The sequence below is a fragment of the Abrus precatorius genome, unplaced genomic scaffold (genome assembly GCF_003935025.1).
Source record: "Abrus precatorius isolate BTA unplaced genomic scaffold, Abrus_2018 Scaffold10, whole genome shotgun sequence".
Lineage (NCBI taxonomy): Eukaryota > Viridiplantae > Streptophyta > Magnoliopsida > Fabales > Fabaceae > Abrus > Abrus precatorius.
Genome location: NW_020874292.1, coordinates 11,912,791 through 11,933,448, shown reverse-complemented (window position 1 = coordinate 11,933,448; position 20,658 = coordinate 11,912,791). Strand labels below are relative to the sequence as shown.

General features: G+C 30.2%; 3 protein-coding genes across 3 annotated transcripts; 1 reads left to right on the top strand and 2 right to left on the bottom strand.

Moving 5' to 3' along the window:
• Window positions 1-230: 230 nt before the first annotated feature.
• On the top strand, window positions 231-1,241 carry LOC113850762. The gene is made up of 2 exons (XM_027481309.1): window positions 231-497; window positions 590-1,241. Exons 1-2 carry the CDS (start codon window positions 360-362, stop codon window positions 1,031-1,033), a joined length of 582 nt encoding a protein of 193 aa, XP_027337110.1. The 5' UTR covers window positions 231-359; the 3' UTR covers window positions 1,034-1,241.
• A 10,361-nt stretch (window positions 1,242-11,602) lies between these two features.
• On the bottom strand, window positions 11,603-13,153 carry LOC113852813 ((-)-isopiperitenol/(-)-carveol dehydrogenase, mitochondrial-like). The gene is made up of 2 exons (XM_027483187.1): window positions 12,916-13,153; window positions 11,603-12,323 (listed from the first exon to the last, which is right to left on the bottom strand). Exons 1-2 carry the CDS (start codon window positions 13,107-13,109, stop codon window positions 11,717-11,719), a joined length of 801 nt encoding a protein of 266 aa, XP_027338988.1. The 5' UTR covers window positions 13,110-13,153; the 3' UTR covers window positions 11,603-11,716.
• Window positions 13,154-14,906: 1,753 nt separating this feature from the next.
• Window positions 14,907-20,158, bottom strand: LOC113852703 (LRR receptor-like serine/threonine-protein kinase FEI 2). The gene is made up of 13 exons (XM_027483049.1): window positions 20,074-20,158; window positions 19,609-19,744; window positions 19,289-19,360; window positions 19,121-19,192; window positions 18,965-19,036; window positions 18,638-18,709; window positions 18,487-18,558; window positions 17,874-17,980; window positions 17,414-17,587; window positions 16,967-17,299; window positions 15,909-16,157; window positions 15,397-15,530; window positions 14,907-15,224 (listed from the first exon to the last, which is right to left on the bottom strand). The coding sequence occupies exons 1-13, from the start codon at window positions 20,156-20,158 to the stop codon at window positions 15,000-15,002; spliced, it is 1,803 nt and encodes a 600-aa protein (XP_027338850.1). The 3' UTR covers window positions 14,907-14,999.
• Window positions 20,159-20,658: the final 500 nt, after the last annotated feature.

Genomic DNA, 20,658 nt, shown 5'->3' with positions numbered 1-20,658 from the left:
TAAACATAAACTTTCAATTTTTGTGAATGACTCTTTTATTTTTATTTTTTTTCATAAATTTTATCAAAGCCGAGAATTATTTTCAACCAAAATAAAAGGGAAAAAAAAAGTTGGAGAGTCAAGCATCAACTTCCGTTAGAGGATAAAGCTACAGGCAATATGATTGGTGGAAATCAATCAACAAGATCGCTTCCTGAAAACACAACCCAAAACGATTATCACTAATTTATTAATATTTAATATTATTACAGAAAATGCCCTTTGAGTGTCTCTGTTGATCGTCCCACGTGGCAATTGAGTTGAGATAACAACGAGAAAGTGTCCTCTGTGGTTCTGAGGCAAAAGCAGAAGCATCATCCATGGCAGTCCCTGCACCAACCTCAGCCTCTCTCCTTCGACCCATTCACGCCAACCGCACCTTCTCTTCTTCATTCCCTCGCACCATCCCCACCACCAACAAACCCTCAACCGTCGTCGCCATGGCCCCCCAGAAAAAGGTACAATTTATTTACTTAACTAATCCATCAATTCATTTTTGAAGTTTGAGTCTAGGGATGAAAATTGAAAAGTTTAGGGTTGAATGCTGAAGGTGAACAAGTACGACGAGAACTGGAAGAAGGAATGGTTCGGAGCAGGAATATTCTACGAGGGAAGCGAGGATGTTGAGGTTGACGTGTTCAAGAATCTGGAGAAGAAGAAGGTATTGAGCAACGTCGAGAAAGCAGGGTTGTTGTCCAAGGCAGAGGAACTTGGCTTCACTCTTTCTTCCATTGAGAAACTCGGCGTCTTTTCCAAGGCTGAGGAACTCGGCTTGCTCAGCTTGTTGGAGCGAGCCGCTAGCGTTTCCCCTTCCGTGTTGGCTTCCGCGGCGCTTCCGGCTCTGGTGGCTGCCATCGCCGCGATTGTGCTCATTCCCGATGACTCCGCCGCGCTTGTTGCCGTTCAGGCTGTTGTCGCAGCCGCGCTCGTCGTCGGCGCGGTTGGGTTGTTCGTTGGGTCTGTTGTTCTCGGCGGATTGCAGGAAGCCGAGTGAATGATTGACGACTGTAAGGATGATGTGTAGATAAATTAATTTTAGAATTATTTTTTATTTTGTGTCTTTTAATTTTGTTTTAGAGTTGTGGAGGGCGAGGGACGTTGATGAGAAGACTCTTTCTTTTTAGTATAAAAAAACATTTTAAAAAAAATGATAATGACAATAATTAACTTGAAAATGGTAACATGCATACAAATGTTGTGACTACTCTGAATTAACTTAGATATGTATTATAAAATTAATGTAAAATTATAATAAATGAATAAGATAATAAAAAATAAAATTTAGATAAAAAGAGATCATTTCAATTCTGTTACTCCTTCATGATGTAAATAAAATGTTATATTTATAGAATAAATTTGGTACGATCTTTTTTATCTAAATTAAACAAATAAGTTACAATGTTTTAAAGAATATTAAAAAGTAAAAAATAGATATTCACTAGCAATAATTTATAATACTTTTTTTTATGTTTATTATATGAGAACGTGTTTGATTAAAATTTTATTAAAGATTTTGTTTTTTAAGTTTATGGGTATAAAAGGATTAGAGAAATGTGATTTTTTAATTTTTTTCAATAAACATTTTTTAATTAAACAATTCACGCAATATTATCTTCACGAATGATTATTGGAGTTATCTTTTCTAAAAATAAATCACATATTTCTTGTATATATTAAATAACAAATTTTAATTAGATGTATTCTCTAGTTTCTTTTTATAATGCTAAAATTTTTACATAAATAGATAATAAAGTTACTATAGTTTATTTTATAGGTTAATATAAAATAGTTGTGTCACCACGTATAAACAAATAATTGTTTGTAATTTATCATTATAAAGATTGAACAAATAACATGTGTAATGGTTTGTTTGTGATTTACTATTATAAGGGTTAAACAAAAAATATTGTCACCGTGACAAATCAAGTTGAACTTAGGTTTATTTAATTACAATAAATTCATATCTATCAAACATTTGAAATAGTAAAATATATATACTTAACTTCCTTAGATGCCTTTTAGTGACTGAAGAAGTACATCTTATTAATAAGTTAAAAAAATTACATATTAAATTGTTAGGACAATTAGGAATACTCAATTTTTTTTGGTTAATTTTTTAATTAAAATTAAGACATTTAATCTAGTTATTGTAAATACAAGCAAAGGTTATACATATATATATTCCTTATGCACTAATATTTTTTAAAAAAGAATTGTAAATAAAATCTATAAAAAAGATACTAAATATTTCAAAATGATAAAATAAACAATTAACTCTTCAAAATTAAATAAAATATATCTAAACGTAATCGAAATAAAATTATCTTCTCACTTAAAATTAAAAAATTCAATATAAAATAATTATATTTATTTCAATAAAATTAATTATGATAACAAATTCTTTTTTGATTTTTAACTAACCTCATACATGTTCTTTTTCTCTACCTCCATCATTGAGTATTCACATAAACAGAAATAAGGTAATTATGAACATTTTAAAGATTTTGACTCCATTCACACATTAAAAAAAAAACCTTACCGGACACTCAGGTGGGAAATAGGGGTACAAAAGGACCTTTCTTCTTTGAACAAAGCAATTCATCTCTCACACACATGCACCTATTAGCTGTGACACATTGACGCCAAAAGGTGGAGGGCTCAATGAATTAATACGAAGAATCAATCTTGAAATTAAGAAATAAAGAAAAAAGGAAAAGAAGTTAGAACTTTGCAAATTAGAGTAATATAGAACCTTGCAAAATTTTAATAATCTTGTAAGATTTCTTTTATTATAGTTTTGCCCCTTTTTCTGTCTTAATGTTGAAATTGCAACACCTAATAGCATAAAACCCCTCTTCACATTTTCAATGCATGTGTACGCCGATAATAATACCAAAGATTTTTTTTGTGCCATTCCTCAACAACAAGAAGCACAAGGAATAGTTCTTTTGTTTTTTCTTTGGAATCATGGGTTTCAAATTTTTGTTTACCCAAAAGTAGAATATGCTAAAAAACCCGACATTGTCTTCACATCCTTGCTTAGTCCATGGAGGAACTCAAGCCAACAAATCAGTCAAGAGGTAGATTCTGACAGTGATAATCACATTAGCTTCGAAAAATGCATAGAGTTGAATATCAATGGTGTTGATCCTGATGAGATTATAGAGAATCTTAAATATGCATTTTCGATTTTGGTATTCATGGAAACATTTTCGTTCCCGCTGACGAGTTGCACATGACCATGCCCAGTTTCAATGATAAATACTACTTCCATAAGTGTTGGACACTGGTGGTCCGTGTTCATAGTGATTAGGATGATGATAACCAGTTAAAGGGTGAAATAAAATGGTTGTCAATAAGTGTTGGAAAATGGTCGTCGGTTGAGTTCTATATCTTTTATTTTTTATTATTTATTTACATTAGATCTCTTCAAATTGTTTAGTTTCTTCTTTTTTTCTAGTCTCAAAGTTGTTAATTTCATAAGGGTAAGTTACGGGACTATTTGTGATATGTAGAGTTAAAGGCTAATTTCTTTATGAGAATTTAAGTACGCTCATTTTAGTACAACTTACAATTTAACAGAAAAAATGAGTTTGACATAACTTTTGGCTTTAGCATGCTCTTAATGTGTTATTTTACTTTGCATTTGGAGTTGTAAGTTCTAGGCTAATTAGAAATAATGGAATTATATATAAAACATAGCAAAAGAAAAATTTATCTTCGGTTTAAATATTCATTACACTTAAGTTTTGGATTTAGTAATAAACCTAACAATTTTAAGTTTTTGTTTAGCTTGCTATATTTTATAGTTCTACCCAATATTATTCTTACTTTAATATCATTATTGATGTATGCTTATCTCGAGAGATGTCAATTAGATAGTGATTTTTAATTTTTTGCCAATTTATCTAAATTAATAATTATTTATAATTTTTATTTTATAAAATTTATTAATAAAAAATAAAATTCATATTTCTATTTTCTTTAAAGGAATCAAAATATAAGAATAATCATATAAAGATTTGTGATAATAATGTATATATTTCTTTATAATTCATGAGACATGTGAATTTTTTTAAATTTAAAATATAATTATTCATATAAGACATTTACCATATAATATGCAAATCACATGTCTTATCAAATATGGTACCATCTTCTATGATGATCATGGATCATTATAATAATTTTTTAAGATATCAATTATACAATTAACTATGTGAAGGTAAGAATCTATAATAAATATTATATAAAAATAGTTACAATTTTATTTAACATATTAGAATAACTTAAAAATTAACATGTATCATTGTCCATCAAAGTATAAAATTAGCTTCGTACTATTACTTTGCATCTCTAATGCATCACGAATTTCACTTAATTCTGGTGCAACTTCTTCATGTGCTGAAAGTAGAGAAGATTGAAGACTACGTGGAAAATTTTATGTTTATAAGACTACATGATGCATAGATGGACTAAAAGTAGATGGTTACAAGATAGATGATGAGTACCCATCATGCAAGAAAGGTAGAGTGATCAAAGATGTCCTAGAAGATGGAGTAATTATAGGCGAGACATTAGATGATGAAATAAAAGCTAGAAAAATAGTGGGAGCAATATTTATTGGTAATTGTTTTAGTTGTTTTGTTGGATGATTTTTATAAGATTTTACTTTATCTCAATCCTTGTCCGACATCTGTAAATGAAAAAAAAAAGAAATTTCATCACAAACATTTGTAACATAATAAAATTATTAATGAAAGTAAAATATAATAAGAATAAAAATCTCTTACATTTTATTTTAAGAAATGAAAACAAAAATACAAACATCATATATTATAATTGTCATCTTCACCGTCATTTCCATTATTATTATTAGCTTCGAAACTTGACTCCTCATCATCAAATTTATAACAATTAGTAGAATGAGAGTCATTTTCACAATTATCTTGAAACTTATCTTCCTCTTCATCGTTTTCTATGTCATCTTTTTCTAATTATCATTGTTATTCATATCAATGTTAATTGGTATTTCCTTGTATTCACCTTTTGCATCTCTTAAGTGGTTAATAGCTTATCATTAAGTATAAAATTCACATTTATTGTTGTATCTTGAAATGCAACCTTTAATTTTGATAAGTCCGTATTTTGATATACTTTTGGAGTATGTTCATAAACATTTATTATTGATTTGAATGGATTTATACATTAATTACGCTTTTAATTGTTGTAGATGAGCATGTGTGAAGATTTAAAGAATTTATAGATATTGTGAGTGCAATTTCAAAAAAATTAGGCCATTAAGGAGGAAGCATGCTTAAACCATCATGCATGCCCAGTCTTCTCTTATCAGCACACTCATGCTTTGTTAGCATGCATGACCGTGCTGCAATTAAGCACGCCCATAACTCCAGTATAAGCATGGTCATGCATTCATCTAGCATGGTCGTGCTCACCTATGCAAATCACAAATTTAACATGATTTAGGAGTTTAAAATCCTATAAAAGAAGGGATGGGGAAGCAGTTCGTCATCCAAATTTTTAGACTTTACTTCTGAGTTTCTACATGACACTCGTATCTCTTCTACATAGAATCTCTGGTACATTCCTAGAGGATTTGGAGCTTTAAGCAACTAGACTCGAAGAATGAAATCATCCTTCTAGTTTACTTTCCATCTTTGTTTATAACTTTGTTTACAATTGCTTTAGTTTCTTTCTTCAATATGAGTATCTAAATTTATAGATAGGGCTATGGAAACCCTTATTCATGACTTTATGAAATTTTTATAATTAAATCTAGGTTTGATTTCTGTTTGTGATTAGTATTTCTCCTACTGTGTTTGATTGTGTGTTGTGAAATGGTCACTTGTAACATAACTCTAATTAAATACATCGTTAGGTGATCGTACCTTGATTAGTTGATAGATCTATAGGATAAAATAAAACAAAGGATTAGGTGGATCAAATAAATCTTTCTCTTCCAACCATTATTAAATTAACAAGTTAATAGGTTCTTCATACTTTCCTTAATTTATATCTTGCATGACCATTGGAGATGTTAATATAAGGAAAAGAATATTAATATTGCATGACCATTGGGTATAAATAGTAATTGTATGAATGATTGGTAATCACAAGGAAATCATATCTAAAAGTTAATTAGAAAAAGAACATAAAGGATTGAATGAGTAAACCCCTGCACCCTAAGTTCTCCTTCCATAATTTTCACTAAAGCGTGTGTTGTGATTTCTTCTTTGAGATCTAGTAACAATCGTTTTAATTCTTGAATTTTACTGTTCAATTTTGCATCCATTAAGTTCAAACAATTAAACAAATAAATTCTTAGTAACTGGAAACCAATCTTTGTGAGACGATAATTTTGGGACCACTTTGAAACCCCTTTATTACTTTTCAATGGGTACACTTGCCCACCAAACAAATTTATATCGATCATCAATTGCACCACTTGGCTTGGCTTTACTGACAACCCACCAATCAACTTTTTCCTTTATTTTTTTTAAGATAAGGCACATAATATACTTGTATTGCATTTGTTGCTAGTATAAAAGCATCATATTTTAAATACCTTTTAGAATGATGAACCTTCAAAATATCATATTCATCATTAAGTACCTTTTAGAATAACACCCTTATTTTTGTTATTTAATATTATTGTATTTTATGTTAATTGATTGTCCATGTTGCTTGGAATTAAAAGAGTTTAAATTGTGATAGTTGCAAGAATCTCGCTCAAGCGAGATAGAGTATTTTGAACTAGGCATTATAAGGCACTCTTGCTCAAGTGACATGAGTCTCGCTTTAGCGAGAAAGGATAATATCGTCCCAATTGTCCTCTTATCCAGGCGAGGAGTCGCAGGAAAAAATGAAGAACTCTCTTGACTCATTCTCGCACAAGCGAGAATATAAAAAAAACTAAGAAAATCTCTCTATCTGATTTTCTCACACAGACGAGAGCCTACTCACTCAAGTGAGAACTCACAAATTTTGAGGGGTACTTAAAGAATTTTCAGTCTTAAAACTTGTATTACAATCCAAGAAACCTTTTCTAACTTTTTATCTAAACTCTATCTTTCCTCTATCTTAGAGAAAACCCCTAAGCTCTAAACTTGTTCTGAATCTGAACTTAAACATCTGTTCTATTGAATCTCTAATAAGCTTATCAGAGTTTAACTTTTCAATCTCACCTCTATTTTCCTCTATTTTCTCTTTTCTCAAAGTACTTTCTTTTGTGGTACCTAAGAAGATCTTGGTCTTTTGGATGATCTCTTCCATAAAACTATCTCTTTGAGGTAAGGAGAGCTCTATTCTATTACTAAAAACATGAGGTATTTTCATACTCATGAACGTGTGATAGTAATCATTTTGTACTCATGAGAATGCTGTTGTGTAATTTTTGTTTGGAAATATGTGTTTGAATGAAACTATTGATGATTTAGTTATTTTGATGAAGTATGTTTTCTTTGTTCTTGATGACTTGAATTATATGTTTATTGAATATGTCTAATTTGGACTAAGTCTGGAGGTGTCCGACCTTTGGTATGATTGATTGATGTATGATACAAGAGTGACTTGAATAAAATGGAAAAAGAAAAAGAATGAACATTATGTAATTATAAAAATGGAAAATTTATGATATGATGAAAAATAAAAAAAGAGAGCAATTATAATGAGAAATGATAACAGATAAGGATATGTATGAATAGTTACAGAGATACATAAAGTGTGAAAGATAGAGGCAATTTTGAAAATCTGAAAGAAATAATAGTGGTGAATGCTTTTCTTTAATTGCGCAAGATTAATAAGAGTAAAAGCATCACAGACCTCACACTCATTTTCTGACCTAAACTCTTAACCATGCTTTTGCTAAAAGGGGCTGTGTTGGCATATGTTGTATTCACATTGCTACAGCTAACTAACAGCTATCTATACTAAGGAATACCTCAAGGGATCTTAGAAGAAGTAAAAGATTGAGACAAGTACTATTAATAGTAACAATAGAATGAAACCATAATAGTCATGAACGTTGTGTGTATATGAAATTACTCTAGAACGTACTTGTCATTTCTGTTTGGTTGATGTGTTATTCATTTATGTATGACTTGACATGATTGTGTTAAACATGTTTACTAGTGTGAAAAGACGTTCATCCTTACTAAATATTTTAGGGAACAAGGATGAAAGACCATCAAATATAAATCTATCTTGTAAATTATATACTGAATTATGTATTTAATCAATATTAGCATGTGTGTTATTTAAATTTGCTGTAGAATATAATAATGAATTAAGAAGCAATTCTACCCTAGAAATGACATTAGATTATAGTGTTCATTTTAATTATCTTGTAAATAATAGGGTTCACCACACTCTTAGTATATATATATATGGTAAATTATCTTCTCACACTATTGTAAGTCTAAAAACTCTTATACTCAATCTGAACCTTTTATTTAACTTACATCTAACGATCAGTGAAGTAATAAATTATAATCCGTTAGATGTAAGTTAAATAAAAGGCTCAGATCAAGTATAAGAGTTCTTAGACTTATACTAGTGAGAGAAGATCATAGCCCTATATATATATATATATAGAAAAGGATAGTCCAAACCCCAACAATTACGAATTTTGTATACACCTTCCATGACCATGACTACTTTGGAAGACCAACTTGGTTCATCTTAGAACAAGAGACAGGTACTGAGGTCGTGGCCGAAGTGATCTTGGCAAGGATGAAGATTTGACCTCGGAAGAGTTAGTTAAGATCAAGGATTGATTTGAGAATGACGACTAGGATCGTTCTCAATAGTTTGGTATAAAGATAATTGTTCATTAAGACTTAAATTATTTTGATTCTTTTATAAATTATGTATATGAGTCCTAATATATTTTTAAAATTATGGTTTGTAATTATCAAACTCATGTACATTAATGAAGGTTAATATATATATATATATATATATATATATATATATATATATATATATATATATATATACTCATCTTTTATTATTTTTACATTTTATAAACTAAGTAACAAAGAAAAAAGTTTTAAATTTTAAAGAATTTTGCATTATGAAAATAAGTAAATTTACCTACTTTTTTTTTAACATAAATTATTTCGCAAAATTGTATAAATAAAATAAAAATGTTATAACAAAACCTCGTTTGTTTCATACCACTTAGTCAATAATTAAAAAAAATGGCACAACAAGTGAAATCCCTTGAAATAGAGAATAAAGAAATTTTCACATAGAAAAATCAATCTAAAATTTATGGTCTAAATGAAATCAAAGAACAAATTTGAAAAACATACGGGAGTTGTAGTCAATAGCTTGAAAGGGGCACACTAATAGGAATAGCACCCTATAACATTGTAAACGAATATCAGGAGGAGAAGTTGCATATACAACCAGATCTTAAAGATAAAATGGAATAAATTATTAATGAAACAAGAGGAGTGTGAATGCAAAGGACTAGTGTGGAGAAAATTGTGCATACCTACAACGAAGAAGAAGAACTTATGGCAATCTAAGGTACAATGGCTAGTTGGAAAGCCTTTCAGTTCAAGTCAATCTCTTGATTTACATTTATGTAAAGCCGTTGCAACTAAGCTACATACCAATCACCCTTAGATGATGACCTTAGCAAGTTGTCTTTTCATCTTACAGCAAACAAGAATATGTCTTTCTAAATAATTTTATATAAATTAAAATCAATAATAATGTCTACAAAAACTTTAAAAAATTACTAATATCTAAAACAAAATTAACCTAGTGTCTTCGAATATCATTTCTTCTACAAGTTCAAATTACAATATATATATATATATATATATATATATATATATATATATATCTTATAATAAATAGACTTACTAAAGTTTTGGAATCTGTAGTGATGAGAGATTTGTATATGCCTCATCACATAATATTAAACTCTCAACTCCTAACTTAAAGGTAAAAGAAAAATATTAAATATTAAACAAAAAGGGGCAACTAAACTTACATGTGGATAAATTCATGTAGGTTTTTTTCTCATAACATGTTTACTCTCCAACATTTTGCATGATTTCCTATTAATTAACTTAAAATAATAATTTACATGTCAATGATGACTTTTAAACAAGATTCACAAGAAGACAAGTGAAGATTCTATAATTTAGAAAAGAGACAAATAAAATCTTAAAGTAATTTGTATATTAAATATAAAAAAAAGTAATTGTTCAAATATAATAAAATATATTAATAAATACTTTTTTACATTGATTATATAGTACTATCGATATGAAAAATACTTTCAATACTATACTATTGATGTAGAAAGTTTCTTAACAAAAAAAAATCTAAACATTATTTTTTACATAAGTTGCTTTCATAATTGATGTAAAAAAAATATTTCTTACATTAATTATATAACATAAAATCTTCTCCAAAATTTTTTAAAAAATCACTCCCCTCATTCTTTACATCAATTCTCCTTTAATTAGTGTAAAAAGTATTTTATTACATGAGTCATGTCTATAATCAATATAATAAATACTTTTTATATTAATTATATAGAAAAATTAATGTAAAAAAATTTATGAAAAATTTAAAAATGCCACTATATATTTTTTTACCTGAGTTCTTTATTAATTGAGATAAAATTCTATTATAAAAAATTATTTTTGTACTAGTGTATCATTCAAATCTATTACTCTAATTTTAAGAAAAAAAAATTACTTTGTTCAATCTTTTTTATAGGAATTTTAAAACTAAATTACATAAATTAAAGAGTTATTAAAAATAATTTTTAATATAGATAAAAATAATTAAAGTATTACAAGTTAATCTCTTATTAAAGATATTATTTTTTTTACCTTCAAATAATAGTTACAATTTTTCTAATGTACCACTAAGAGCACATGTATACAAAATAAAAAATAAAAAATTCTTACATTTATTTTTTATTTTTAAATTTTTAAAAATATTTAATAAATTAATTTAAAGTATTTAATAAGATATTTTTAATACTTTCCACCATGTTTTTACCCATTCAAATTTTTGGCTCAAATAACGTGTACCACACGTTAAAAAAATTATTAAAGTAAAACCTTATTGTAATAATATTAAGAAAAGACAAAATTTAGGTACACATTTTTAAAAGTTTTAATATTGTTTATCAATTATTTTAAAGTTTCACTTTAATAATCCAAAAATATTAAGTACAGACTCTGTTGAAAAATAATATTAAAAGTATATAAATACAGAATCTACTGCGTTAAAATTCTAATATAATTGAAAAATAACATTAAAAGTATATAAGAAAGTGTGCATATAATTTTATTAAATAATTGATAAGAAGTTATAAATGTAAAAAAAAAATTCTAAAATTTTGTAAAAGAAATTATTAAAAACCAACAAAAATAAAATTTATTTTAAAATTTTTATAAAAGATACATATTCACCTCCGTTAAAACGAGCATCATAATTTGAAAATTGTGTTTGGTTGTAGCAATTTATAGTATAATCCAAACAGGCAATAAGATTCCCAATAATTTGAAACTAACAACTGAGGGATAGTGATTCAATATTATTTGTTGAATTAAAAGAAGATGAAGATGGTAAGTGAACACTGATGTGTAGGTCAGTGGATAACCACTGAGGCAGTTACTAATCAGGCACGGTCGAAACCCCCGTCCACCGCAAGATCGTGTCCGTTAACGAACTCAGAATCACGAGACGCAAGAAACAGCACCGCATCTGCGACATGTTTCGGGGTCAAAACGATGCCTTTCAGCCTTGCGTTTTGTGCATACTGCTTTTGCAACTCTTGGGTCTCCATCGTCGCGTGCGCAGCACGTGTCAACGGTGTGGCCAACCCACTCGGTGAGACGCAGTTCACCCTAATCCCGTGCACCCCAAGCTGCGCACTCGCGCTCCGCACCAAACCCTTCACCGCGTGCTTCGACATCACGTAGTCCGTGCGTTTAAAACCACCGTGCGACGCCGCCACACTCCCCGTGCACACGATGCTACCCTTCACGCGCCGCTCCACCATCGAACGCGCCGCGTGCTTCACGCACGCCGCCATGCCCCGCGTGTTAACGGCGAATAGGCGGTCGAACTCCGTGAAGTTGAGGTCCAGGATGTTCTGGTCAGAAGGACTGAGGATGCCGGCGTTGCTGAACATGATGTCTAACTGATCGTGAAGGTTGACCGTCGAATCCACAAGATGTTTGACTTGGTCTTCGTCTGTCACGTCGCAATGGACATAGCTGCACCTTCACTCAAATTATGTTTTAGAATCTAAAATTAAGTTCAAATATTAATTAAAACATGTTTCTTATGAATACAACTTGATTTATATTCGCCAACCATTATTTGAAATGTGTAAATCATAAATCAAGCAAGATCCTATTAGCAATATTTTCAAGGTCAAACTTTAATTAAAAATATCAAATTAAATAATATAAAATGAATATTTAAAAAATATTTTTACAACCATAATTCTATGTTAAAAACTAAATTTTAACATGATCACACTTTTGCTTGTAAGTATATAAACGCGAAACGTTCTTTGAATTGAATACTCCTTTTTGTTGGTGTGTTTATTTTCTAATTAGAAATGTTTAAGACATTTTTGTGATCATTAATATAAGCATTTTTTAATTTTATAAAATATTTATTATTTTTTAACATATATATCTTATAAATTTAATGTCTTCAAAAATTTTACAATTAATATAATAATAGAATTTGACTCTTAATAAAAAGTTATAGTATTATAAATAATGTTTTAAAATTAATTTATTAACTATTTAAAACATTTTTTAATTTGAATAATTTATTAAATAATGTGGTGTTGGGTTGTACCTGTGAGAGCCAATGGAAGCTGCGATTTGGTTGCCGAGGTCATCTTGAATGTCTGCGATAACTACCATACGCGCACCCTCGCTGGCGAACAGACGCGCCGTCTCTTCCCCGATGCCGCTAGCGCCGCCGGTGATTATGGCAACTCTGCCGGCTAACTTGTGACCACTGGTGATGGAGTTATCTGCCTCAGCCATTTGTTTTGTCCTCAGTTAGTTCCGCTAATTCGTTGAGGCTCTGCGTATGGAGGGCGGCATCTAATCTCATTTATACTCCTAAAATTATAAAAAAAAAAAAAAGTAATTATTTAATACATTTTAAATAATTTTTAGCTATTTATTACAGTTAATTAAAATTATAAAACAATAAAATTTTAAAATATTATATATAATTCGTTGCTTACATATTTTGTTTTGTGACTCGTCTCAAGGCTTCGAATTACGCTGAGCTGACACGTACAATTTCAGTGTCCTTTTTACGTTTTATTGAGAAAATTAGTGTTAATTAAAATGGAACAACTTCAGATACTTTATCATATATGTTTTTTATGTCAGTTATTTAATAATACGGTCAACTTTTAATTTTAATTTTTATTGTATAAATGATTAGATAAAATTTGATTTTAATTTAAAATTAATACAAAATCCATCAGGATTATTTACGACATTATTTTGTTTCTACAATTCTATATATGCCAATAGCATATAAAGTAATGCACGTGCTATGTAACCTTTTATTTATTAGAAACTGTTTAGACTATGTACAATTTAATAAATGAAAAATAAAATTATGTATTTTTATAAATAACTGTATATATAATAAAATTATTTAAAATAATATGTTTAAAAATCATTGTTATTTAACTTTATAATTATAAATAATATATAAATAATAAAACTAAACAAAATTAATAATTTTAAAATATAAATATTATATTCTTTTATAAAAGTTCTGGGTATTAAATGTATGAATTTTGACTTTAATATATAAATGGTTAATATTTTAAAAATTTATAATTTTTTATTTGCATGTTCATTTTAATTTTTTAAAATAAATTTATTTAAAAAATTATGTTTTTAATTAAAATACATTTTTAATCTTTATAATTGATGTGTTTATAAATCAGTTTATATATTTGAAAAAATTATGATTTAGTTTCTATACAGACTAAATTGTAAAACTTTTAAATATAAATTAATTCGTAAATAAACTAATTTTTATATGTATATTTTTAACAAAATAACTTGAATGATGTAAATTAAATTTTAACACTATTAAAAATTTATTTTGAAAACTAAAAAATTTAAAAGGCTTCTTAACACTGTCAACGTTACATAGCATGTTCCTTTTTTAATAGCATTTTACTTTATTAAAAAATAGTAAATATTTCAAAAAAATAATTAATTAAATTTTATAGAGAAAAATATCTATAAAATAGAGGTGTAAATTAATGTTGTTGATTTAGTTTTCTCTTTTATTTTTATTTTTTATAAATACTTTTTAAAAAGTTAATTCAAATTGGACCAAAGTAAAGTTGAGAGGCAAACCCAACCTGACATGTGCAGAAGAGACCGTGGTACCATAACATGAATAGGATCATGATGGTTAACTAAATCTATTCCTTTCACGTGAAGCAACTTGAATTGGAAAATTTGGCAAACTGAGAATATACTTTTGCAGTCCCGAAAGAAAACATGTCTACATAATGATTTCCTAAGAATAATAGGACTCAAATTTATCACTTCCATTGAATTTATTTCCAGGCAAAGAATCACTAAGGTTTATTCAATAAATCATGTTGGAATACCAAAAAGGAAAAAAAAATTAAACTGTTGATTTTGTAATCAACAAACACATGTTGATTAACCAAAACCATATTGAAGACATGTCAATGGAGGTCATTCCAAAACCAAACCATTATTGCAATTTATATTTTATTTTCTTTTTCCTTCATTTTTCAATTAATAGCCAAGCAGCAAACACAAGGACTGGATAGCACATTTGCATTTGCTAGAACAATAATTTACATCAGCAAAACAATGAAACATTGTTAGCAGCAGCATAGCATCTTAGATTGTATGAATAACTTAAGAGTGGTCTGAATGTGAATCATAAAAATCACTTGGGCAAGGAGACATAACCTCTTGTTCCAGCAACTGTAACACTTGGTTCATTGATGGACGTTCATCTGCGTTTGCATCAGTACAACTTGCTGCTAAATCAACAATCACTTCAACAGATTCCCAATCTGCATCAGTGCACCTTTTGTCTACTACATCTTCCAATTTATTTTCTCTCAGGAAGGTGTTCATCTACAATTAATTACCCTCAATTTATTAGTTTTGAAACAACACCAATAACACACCGCTGAACTCGGTCAAAAACCGAAATTTTTGAGATGTTAATTAGTTTTGAAACATTCGTGAGAAAATAAGGAACAAAATGTTGATTTATGACTTGTGAATTGAATGAGTTGAGGCTTACCCAACCAACAACATTTACACCTCTCTTTGCAAATGAAGGATCTGTAGGTCTCTTTCCAGTAACAAGCTCTAGCAATAGAACTCCAAAACTATACACATCTGACTTCTCTGTGGCTCTCCCACTCTGTAGATACTCTGGTGTTGACATATAAGTAAAATAAATCATCAAAATTGTTGTAATTCACGCATATTATTTAAAACTTCAAAATTGACTCAATTCAGAAACCTATACTCCAGAAACACTACATCAAAACATGTGTTGCATTTCTTAATATGTTGAATACAGATACAAAGGTTCTGCAGCTCAATTTATATGTTAAATAGCTATGTGTGAAACTAGCAGAAATTTTGTTTAATGCTACTACTAATTGAATAATTCGGTAACATTTTTAGCAGAATTATTTATCATTTTATCTACACCTTTATATAGCTAGGAAATTCATTCTTTGAGGCATCGTCAAATATCAAGGTGCAAACAATCACACACTCTTTACAAGTGACATAAGGACATACCTGGTGCCAAATAGCCAAATGTGCCAGCAACCACTGTTGTAACATGGGCATCTTCATCAACCAAAAGCTTTGCAAGACCAAAATCAGAGACCCGAGGCTCCATGTTTTCATCAAGAAGGATGTTGCTGGATTTTATGTCACGGTGCACAATTTTTGGACTGCAGTCATGGTGCAAGTAAGCCAAACCCCGGGCAGAACCAAGGGCTATCTTTAGACGAGTACTCCAATTCAGTGATTGTTCAATGTTTTCTAAAGCAGAGAGGATTCAATAAAACGTCAGAAAAATAGACTGAAAGGCATGCCATCATGAAATCATAATTGGTCAAACCCCACCCTTCTCCTAGAGGCTACAGTTCATTCCAAACCAAGTTCAAAGGTTTAGAATAGTGCTACCCAGCCAGAAAATTTTGATAGTGTTTAACTAGAATCTGTCAAGATTCTAGAAAAGTCAAAGTAAAAAGGACCATTCATCCATTAGTGTAACTAACAATCACAACTCTTTCTAATAAAGATGATTGCAAAGTTCTGACTATAGTATTTGGCTAAATCACAGATCATTCTCTTCTTTGTCAGGGATGCTGATAAATGGTAAAGCAAAACCACATTCACACTCAAGCGGAGGGAGAGACAAATGGAAGGGAAGATTTCTTTTCCTAATAGAATTGTTACTCAAAACATGTAAAGCAACTCTTCTAGTGCGTGTTTGGTTCAGCTTATTTTGAAGACATCGCTTATTTTTTCCAACTACATGAGAGAGCGTTTGAAATATAAGCAACTATTTTCAGAATTAATCTCTTACCAAACATGCATTTATGTTGCCAATTTCTTTGTTATCAGCCCCAGCCTTCTGGAAGAGTCAAAGACTTTCATACACTGGAGTGATGAAAGTTTATTGGCTTTGAAAAACTACACCCCCTCCTATAGGAAAGCCTATGATTCCCATCTAAAATTTGCATTCTCACATAATTGCCAACAAAATTTTCCCATTCATCATTCCCAGATGGTCCTCCAAGAAAACATAGTAAAGGTTAACTTGAAAAGATAAAAATGATTCATACCATGCAAGAGATCATCTAAGCTTCCCATGGCCAAATAATCATAGATTAGAAGCTTAGTAGAAGGGAGTCTGCAATAACCACGCAAGTTTACTAGATTTATGTGCTTGATGCTACCTAAGATCTCTAGTTCCCTTTCAAACCCCTGATCAGAACCTTCACGACCTCTATCAATCCTCTTAACAGCAAATGTACCACAATCATTCATCACCATCCTGTAAACAGTACCAAATCCTCCAGACCCTACCACATCATCTTCATCAAGAGACTCCAACTTTTCTATAATCTCAAATGATGGGTATGGAAGATCACCATGAAAGGTGATGAGTTTTGTGCCTGTTACAACACCATGTTAGTATTTATATAGAAGAAAAAGACAAAAATGTCATTTTTATGTTTCTGTTGCTAAATAGGAGTCTGACATATTTGAAATACCTTCATCCTTCCTACTTGATTCTGGATTGACTTGATCCTTAACTTCTATGTATCTCCTAGCAGCTCTTTCCTTCTTTGACAACAAACAAATCCAGAGTAATGAAAGGGTTACAATAAGTGCAAGGCCCATTATTGATATTGCACCAACTAGCACCCACTTCATGTAATGTGAAGATCTTTTGGTAGGGACTGCATCATACAAATTCAAAACATGATTGCTCAATATGTGAATTTGGTTATAAGATCTAGTAAGTCAAAGGGTATTTAAAAATAGAATGAATCTAAATGTTCCTACAATATCTACCAACTTATTAAAAGATGAAAATGTACAATAATTTTATACTTTCAAGATATTAAACGCATTTACTTTTTCATTTAATACTTCCTTTATTAAACATTAGACGGATTAATATGAAGACATTATAGGAAGATACAACATTACTCCTAAAAATATAAACTGTCAGATTTAACTTGCCTGCAGCTTCATCACTTGCAGCATGTGGCAGCACCACTGGGAAGCCAAGTGATGTCCGACATGGTTTCTGAACTTGCCGCCCACAAAGATCTAAATTCCCAATGAACCTATTCGTATGCAATGAAATTATAAATAGAAGCACAAGCACAAACACCAACTATGAAATTATCAAATTAACCTCCACCACTTTGTGCAAGGATAAAGTATTTAGGTTAACAATATAAACAAGAATTGATAAAGTACACATAAAATGAATGTTGTAATGTCCATCGTCCTACAAACTGCATGAAAATCACTAGAATGAATTCTTAAGTGCAGTCAAAAGCAGTTTTTAGGTCTATCTTACAATTTTGACATTTTAACAACAAATATTCTATCAAGCGCCCTTGTATAACTTTGATTATTTTAGAACTCAATGGCACTATAACTTAAGTTAGTGAGATAATATTAGCTTATTATCACCCGACTTGACCTCATAAGGCCCTACATACAAATAGAAAAATCTAAGATTCTGAATCTTTATTATTAAAAAATATAGAATAGTTGAAATATTGTCTGTTCTAGGGTAAAATGTATCTGCCAAGACACAACATTATTGAGCGAGGGTGCTTACACGTTTTTCCCAAAGGTGCTTAGTACTCCAATGTCAGGGATTTCACCAGAAAAGAAATTAGTTGACAAGTTCCTACGGCAAGCAGAATCAGCATATACTAATCAATATCATTATGCAACACAGGGCAGAACTAAAGGTGGAATAAACTTACAGAACTCGCAAATGTGTAAGACGGCCAATAGAAGAAGGTATAGCACCCTTTAATGAGTTGCTTGATAAATCCCTGTATTTGAACTTTCTATTAAAATTTTTCAAATGAGAACTAAAAAATGGTTGAAAAATAAAACTATAGCTAACTGAAACCGCTACAAAAATAAATAAATAAATAACAATAAATTCATATATCACAGGGTGAGGTAAGCTTCATCAATCATTCGAAGTCATTAAACTTGGTAAAAAATTAAAATTTCAAAGATAAAGCACTAACCAAAAAAGCAGTAACAAAATTACGGGGAAAGAAATAAAATAGAGGCCTTACATTATATGCAAATAAGTAAGATTTCCAATATTTGATGGGATGCCCCCTTGTAAGTAATTAGCTCTCAAGTACCTATCATAACCAGATGAAGCATGTCCTCAAATATCAATATAAGAATTATCCACAAACAAGATAACTGAACTAATGTTCACGTACAGTGCTCTAAGCTCAGTACAATTGCTGATTTCATTGGGAATAATTCCATGTAAGCCATTCTGATGAAGTGCCCTGAATTGTTATTGCAAACACACAACTAAGAGATGTTAAATTCTCTACACTTTGAGAAGTGAATGATTTGGGGAGGAACATGTTTGTAGAACTTACAGTCTATGTAGTCTACTGAGTTTGCCAATGCTGGGAGATATAATCCCCCCCAGTTGCATATAAGGTAAATTTCTGAAGCACACGAGACAAATATAAAGTTGTCATGCCCTCGTACACTCGAGGGAAAAAAATGAGAAAAGTCAAGGGCCTGTTTAGTTTCATTTTTTTTTCTTTTTTTTTTGTTCATGTTTTAAAAAGTTATAGTAGCCCGGTTTTATTGACGATGACGACTTTGTATTATCTGTGAAAAATATATTAAAAAAAGCATTTTCATAACAAAGTATATCTGAGAAAATGAAGAGTGTGTTCTGCTTACATACATTGAGCGAACTCGTTGTTCACCAGGATGACAAGTGATACCAATCCATGTACAATGAGACTCATCAGACTCTCGCCAGTTGCTAAGAACATTCCTTGTGTCATTCAAAGTGCTTTTGATTTCCAGCAGCGCGATTCCTTATATATGAATGAACACACACACACCAAAAAACAATGTTTGAAATATTAAACCTGCATTATTTTATCTTATCTTCAAAGAAAAAATAAAGGGACTGAACGGTGAAAACTGGAAAGAACCCAAAATGCATTTATTCATCCCCCAAAAAAAAAAAAAAAGCAACTGTACTACAAATTTTTTTCAACTCAACATTATCAATGCCTAATTTATTTTGTAACTCAATGGCAACCAAACGCAGTAAATGTATAAAGGAAGATAACAGAAAAAGCACCCCCACAAAGAACAGGGTTTAACTCAGAAAAAAAGGGGGTTCAAATATAGTTCTTACCGTCTTGCGTAAGAGCAAGAGATAAAGAGCAGAAAACAGTGGCTGAAATCACCAACAGCACCCACACTACATGACCCATTTCCATTAATGCCTTCAAAATGGACTCTTCTGCTCAGGTTTTACAACTTATTTGGGAGGAAATGGAATCAAGCACTGGTTACACTCTCACTGTGACTCTGAGATAGTATCAACAGTGATAATGATTCCAGTTGGTGGAGTTGTGATGACAATAAAGACCTCAAAGGGTTACCATGATAACTAACAAAAATAATAATTTGAACTTTTGAAGCATGTAGAGAGAGACAGAGAGAGGGAATGGGAATGCTTCTTTTTCACTCCAATAATTATTAATATTTATATGAAAAGATTGAAACTTAAAAAATGCAGGGTTTTGGAAAGGCGGTACAAAAAGGGATGCAAGGTGAAGTAGCCGTTCTGCAGTGCAAAATTCAAAACATGAAATATTTTTTTTCTGGGTTATATCGCACTCTCGTCTAAGCGATGAAGAAGGATACGCGCCAGTAATTCTCCCACTTATTATGTTAGAATTAATGGGAAGCAATCTCTGCAAGGCCACATCATCAA

Bases quoted from the DNA above. Each gene is read 5' to 3' on its own strand.
- LOC113850762 (XM_027481309.1), top strand. From the start codon at position 360: ATGGCAGTCCCTGCACCAACCTCAGCCTCTCTCCTTCGACCCATTCAC. The intron at 498-589 runs GTACAATTTATT...TGAATGCTGAAG, and splicing joins CCATGGCCCCCCAGAAAAAG to GTGAACAAGTACGACGAGAA.
- LOC113852813 (XM_027483187.1), bottom strand. From the start codon at position 13,109: ATGGCTGAGGCAGATAACTCCATCACCAGTGGTCACAAGTTAGCCGGC. The intron at 12,324-12,915 runs GTACAACCCAAC...ATTTGAGTGAAG, and splicing joins GCTTCCATTGGCTCTCACAG to GTGCAGCTATGTCCATTGCG.
- LOC113852703 (XM_027483049.1), bottom strand. From the start codon at position 20,158: ATGGAAATGGGTCATGTAGTGTGGGTGCTGTTGGTGATTTCAGCCACT. The intron at 19,037-19,120 runs GTACGTGAACAT...TGGTTATGATAG, and splicing joins TGTACTGAGCTTAGAGCACT to GTACTTGAGAGCTAATTACT. The intron at 18,559-18,637 runs GTAAGTTTATTC...TGCTTGCCGTAG, and splicing joins CTTACACATTTGCGAGTTCT to GAACTTGTCAACTAATTTCT.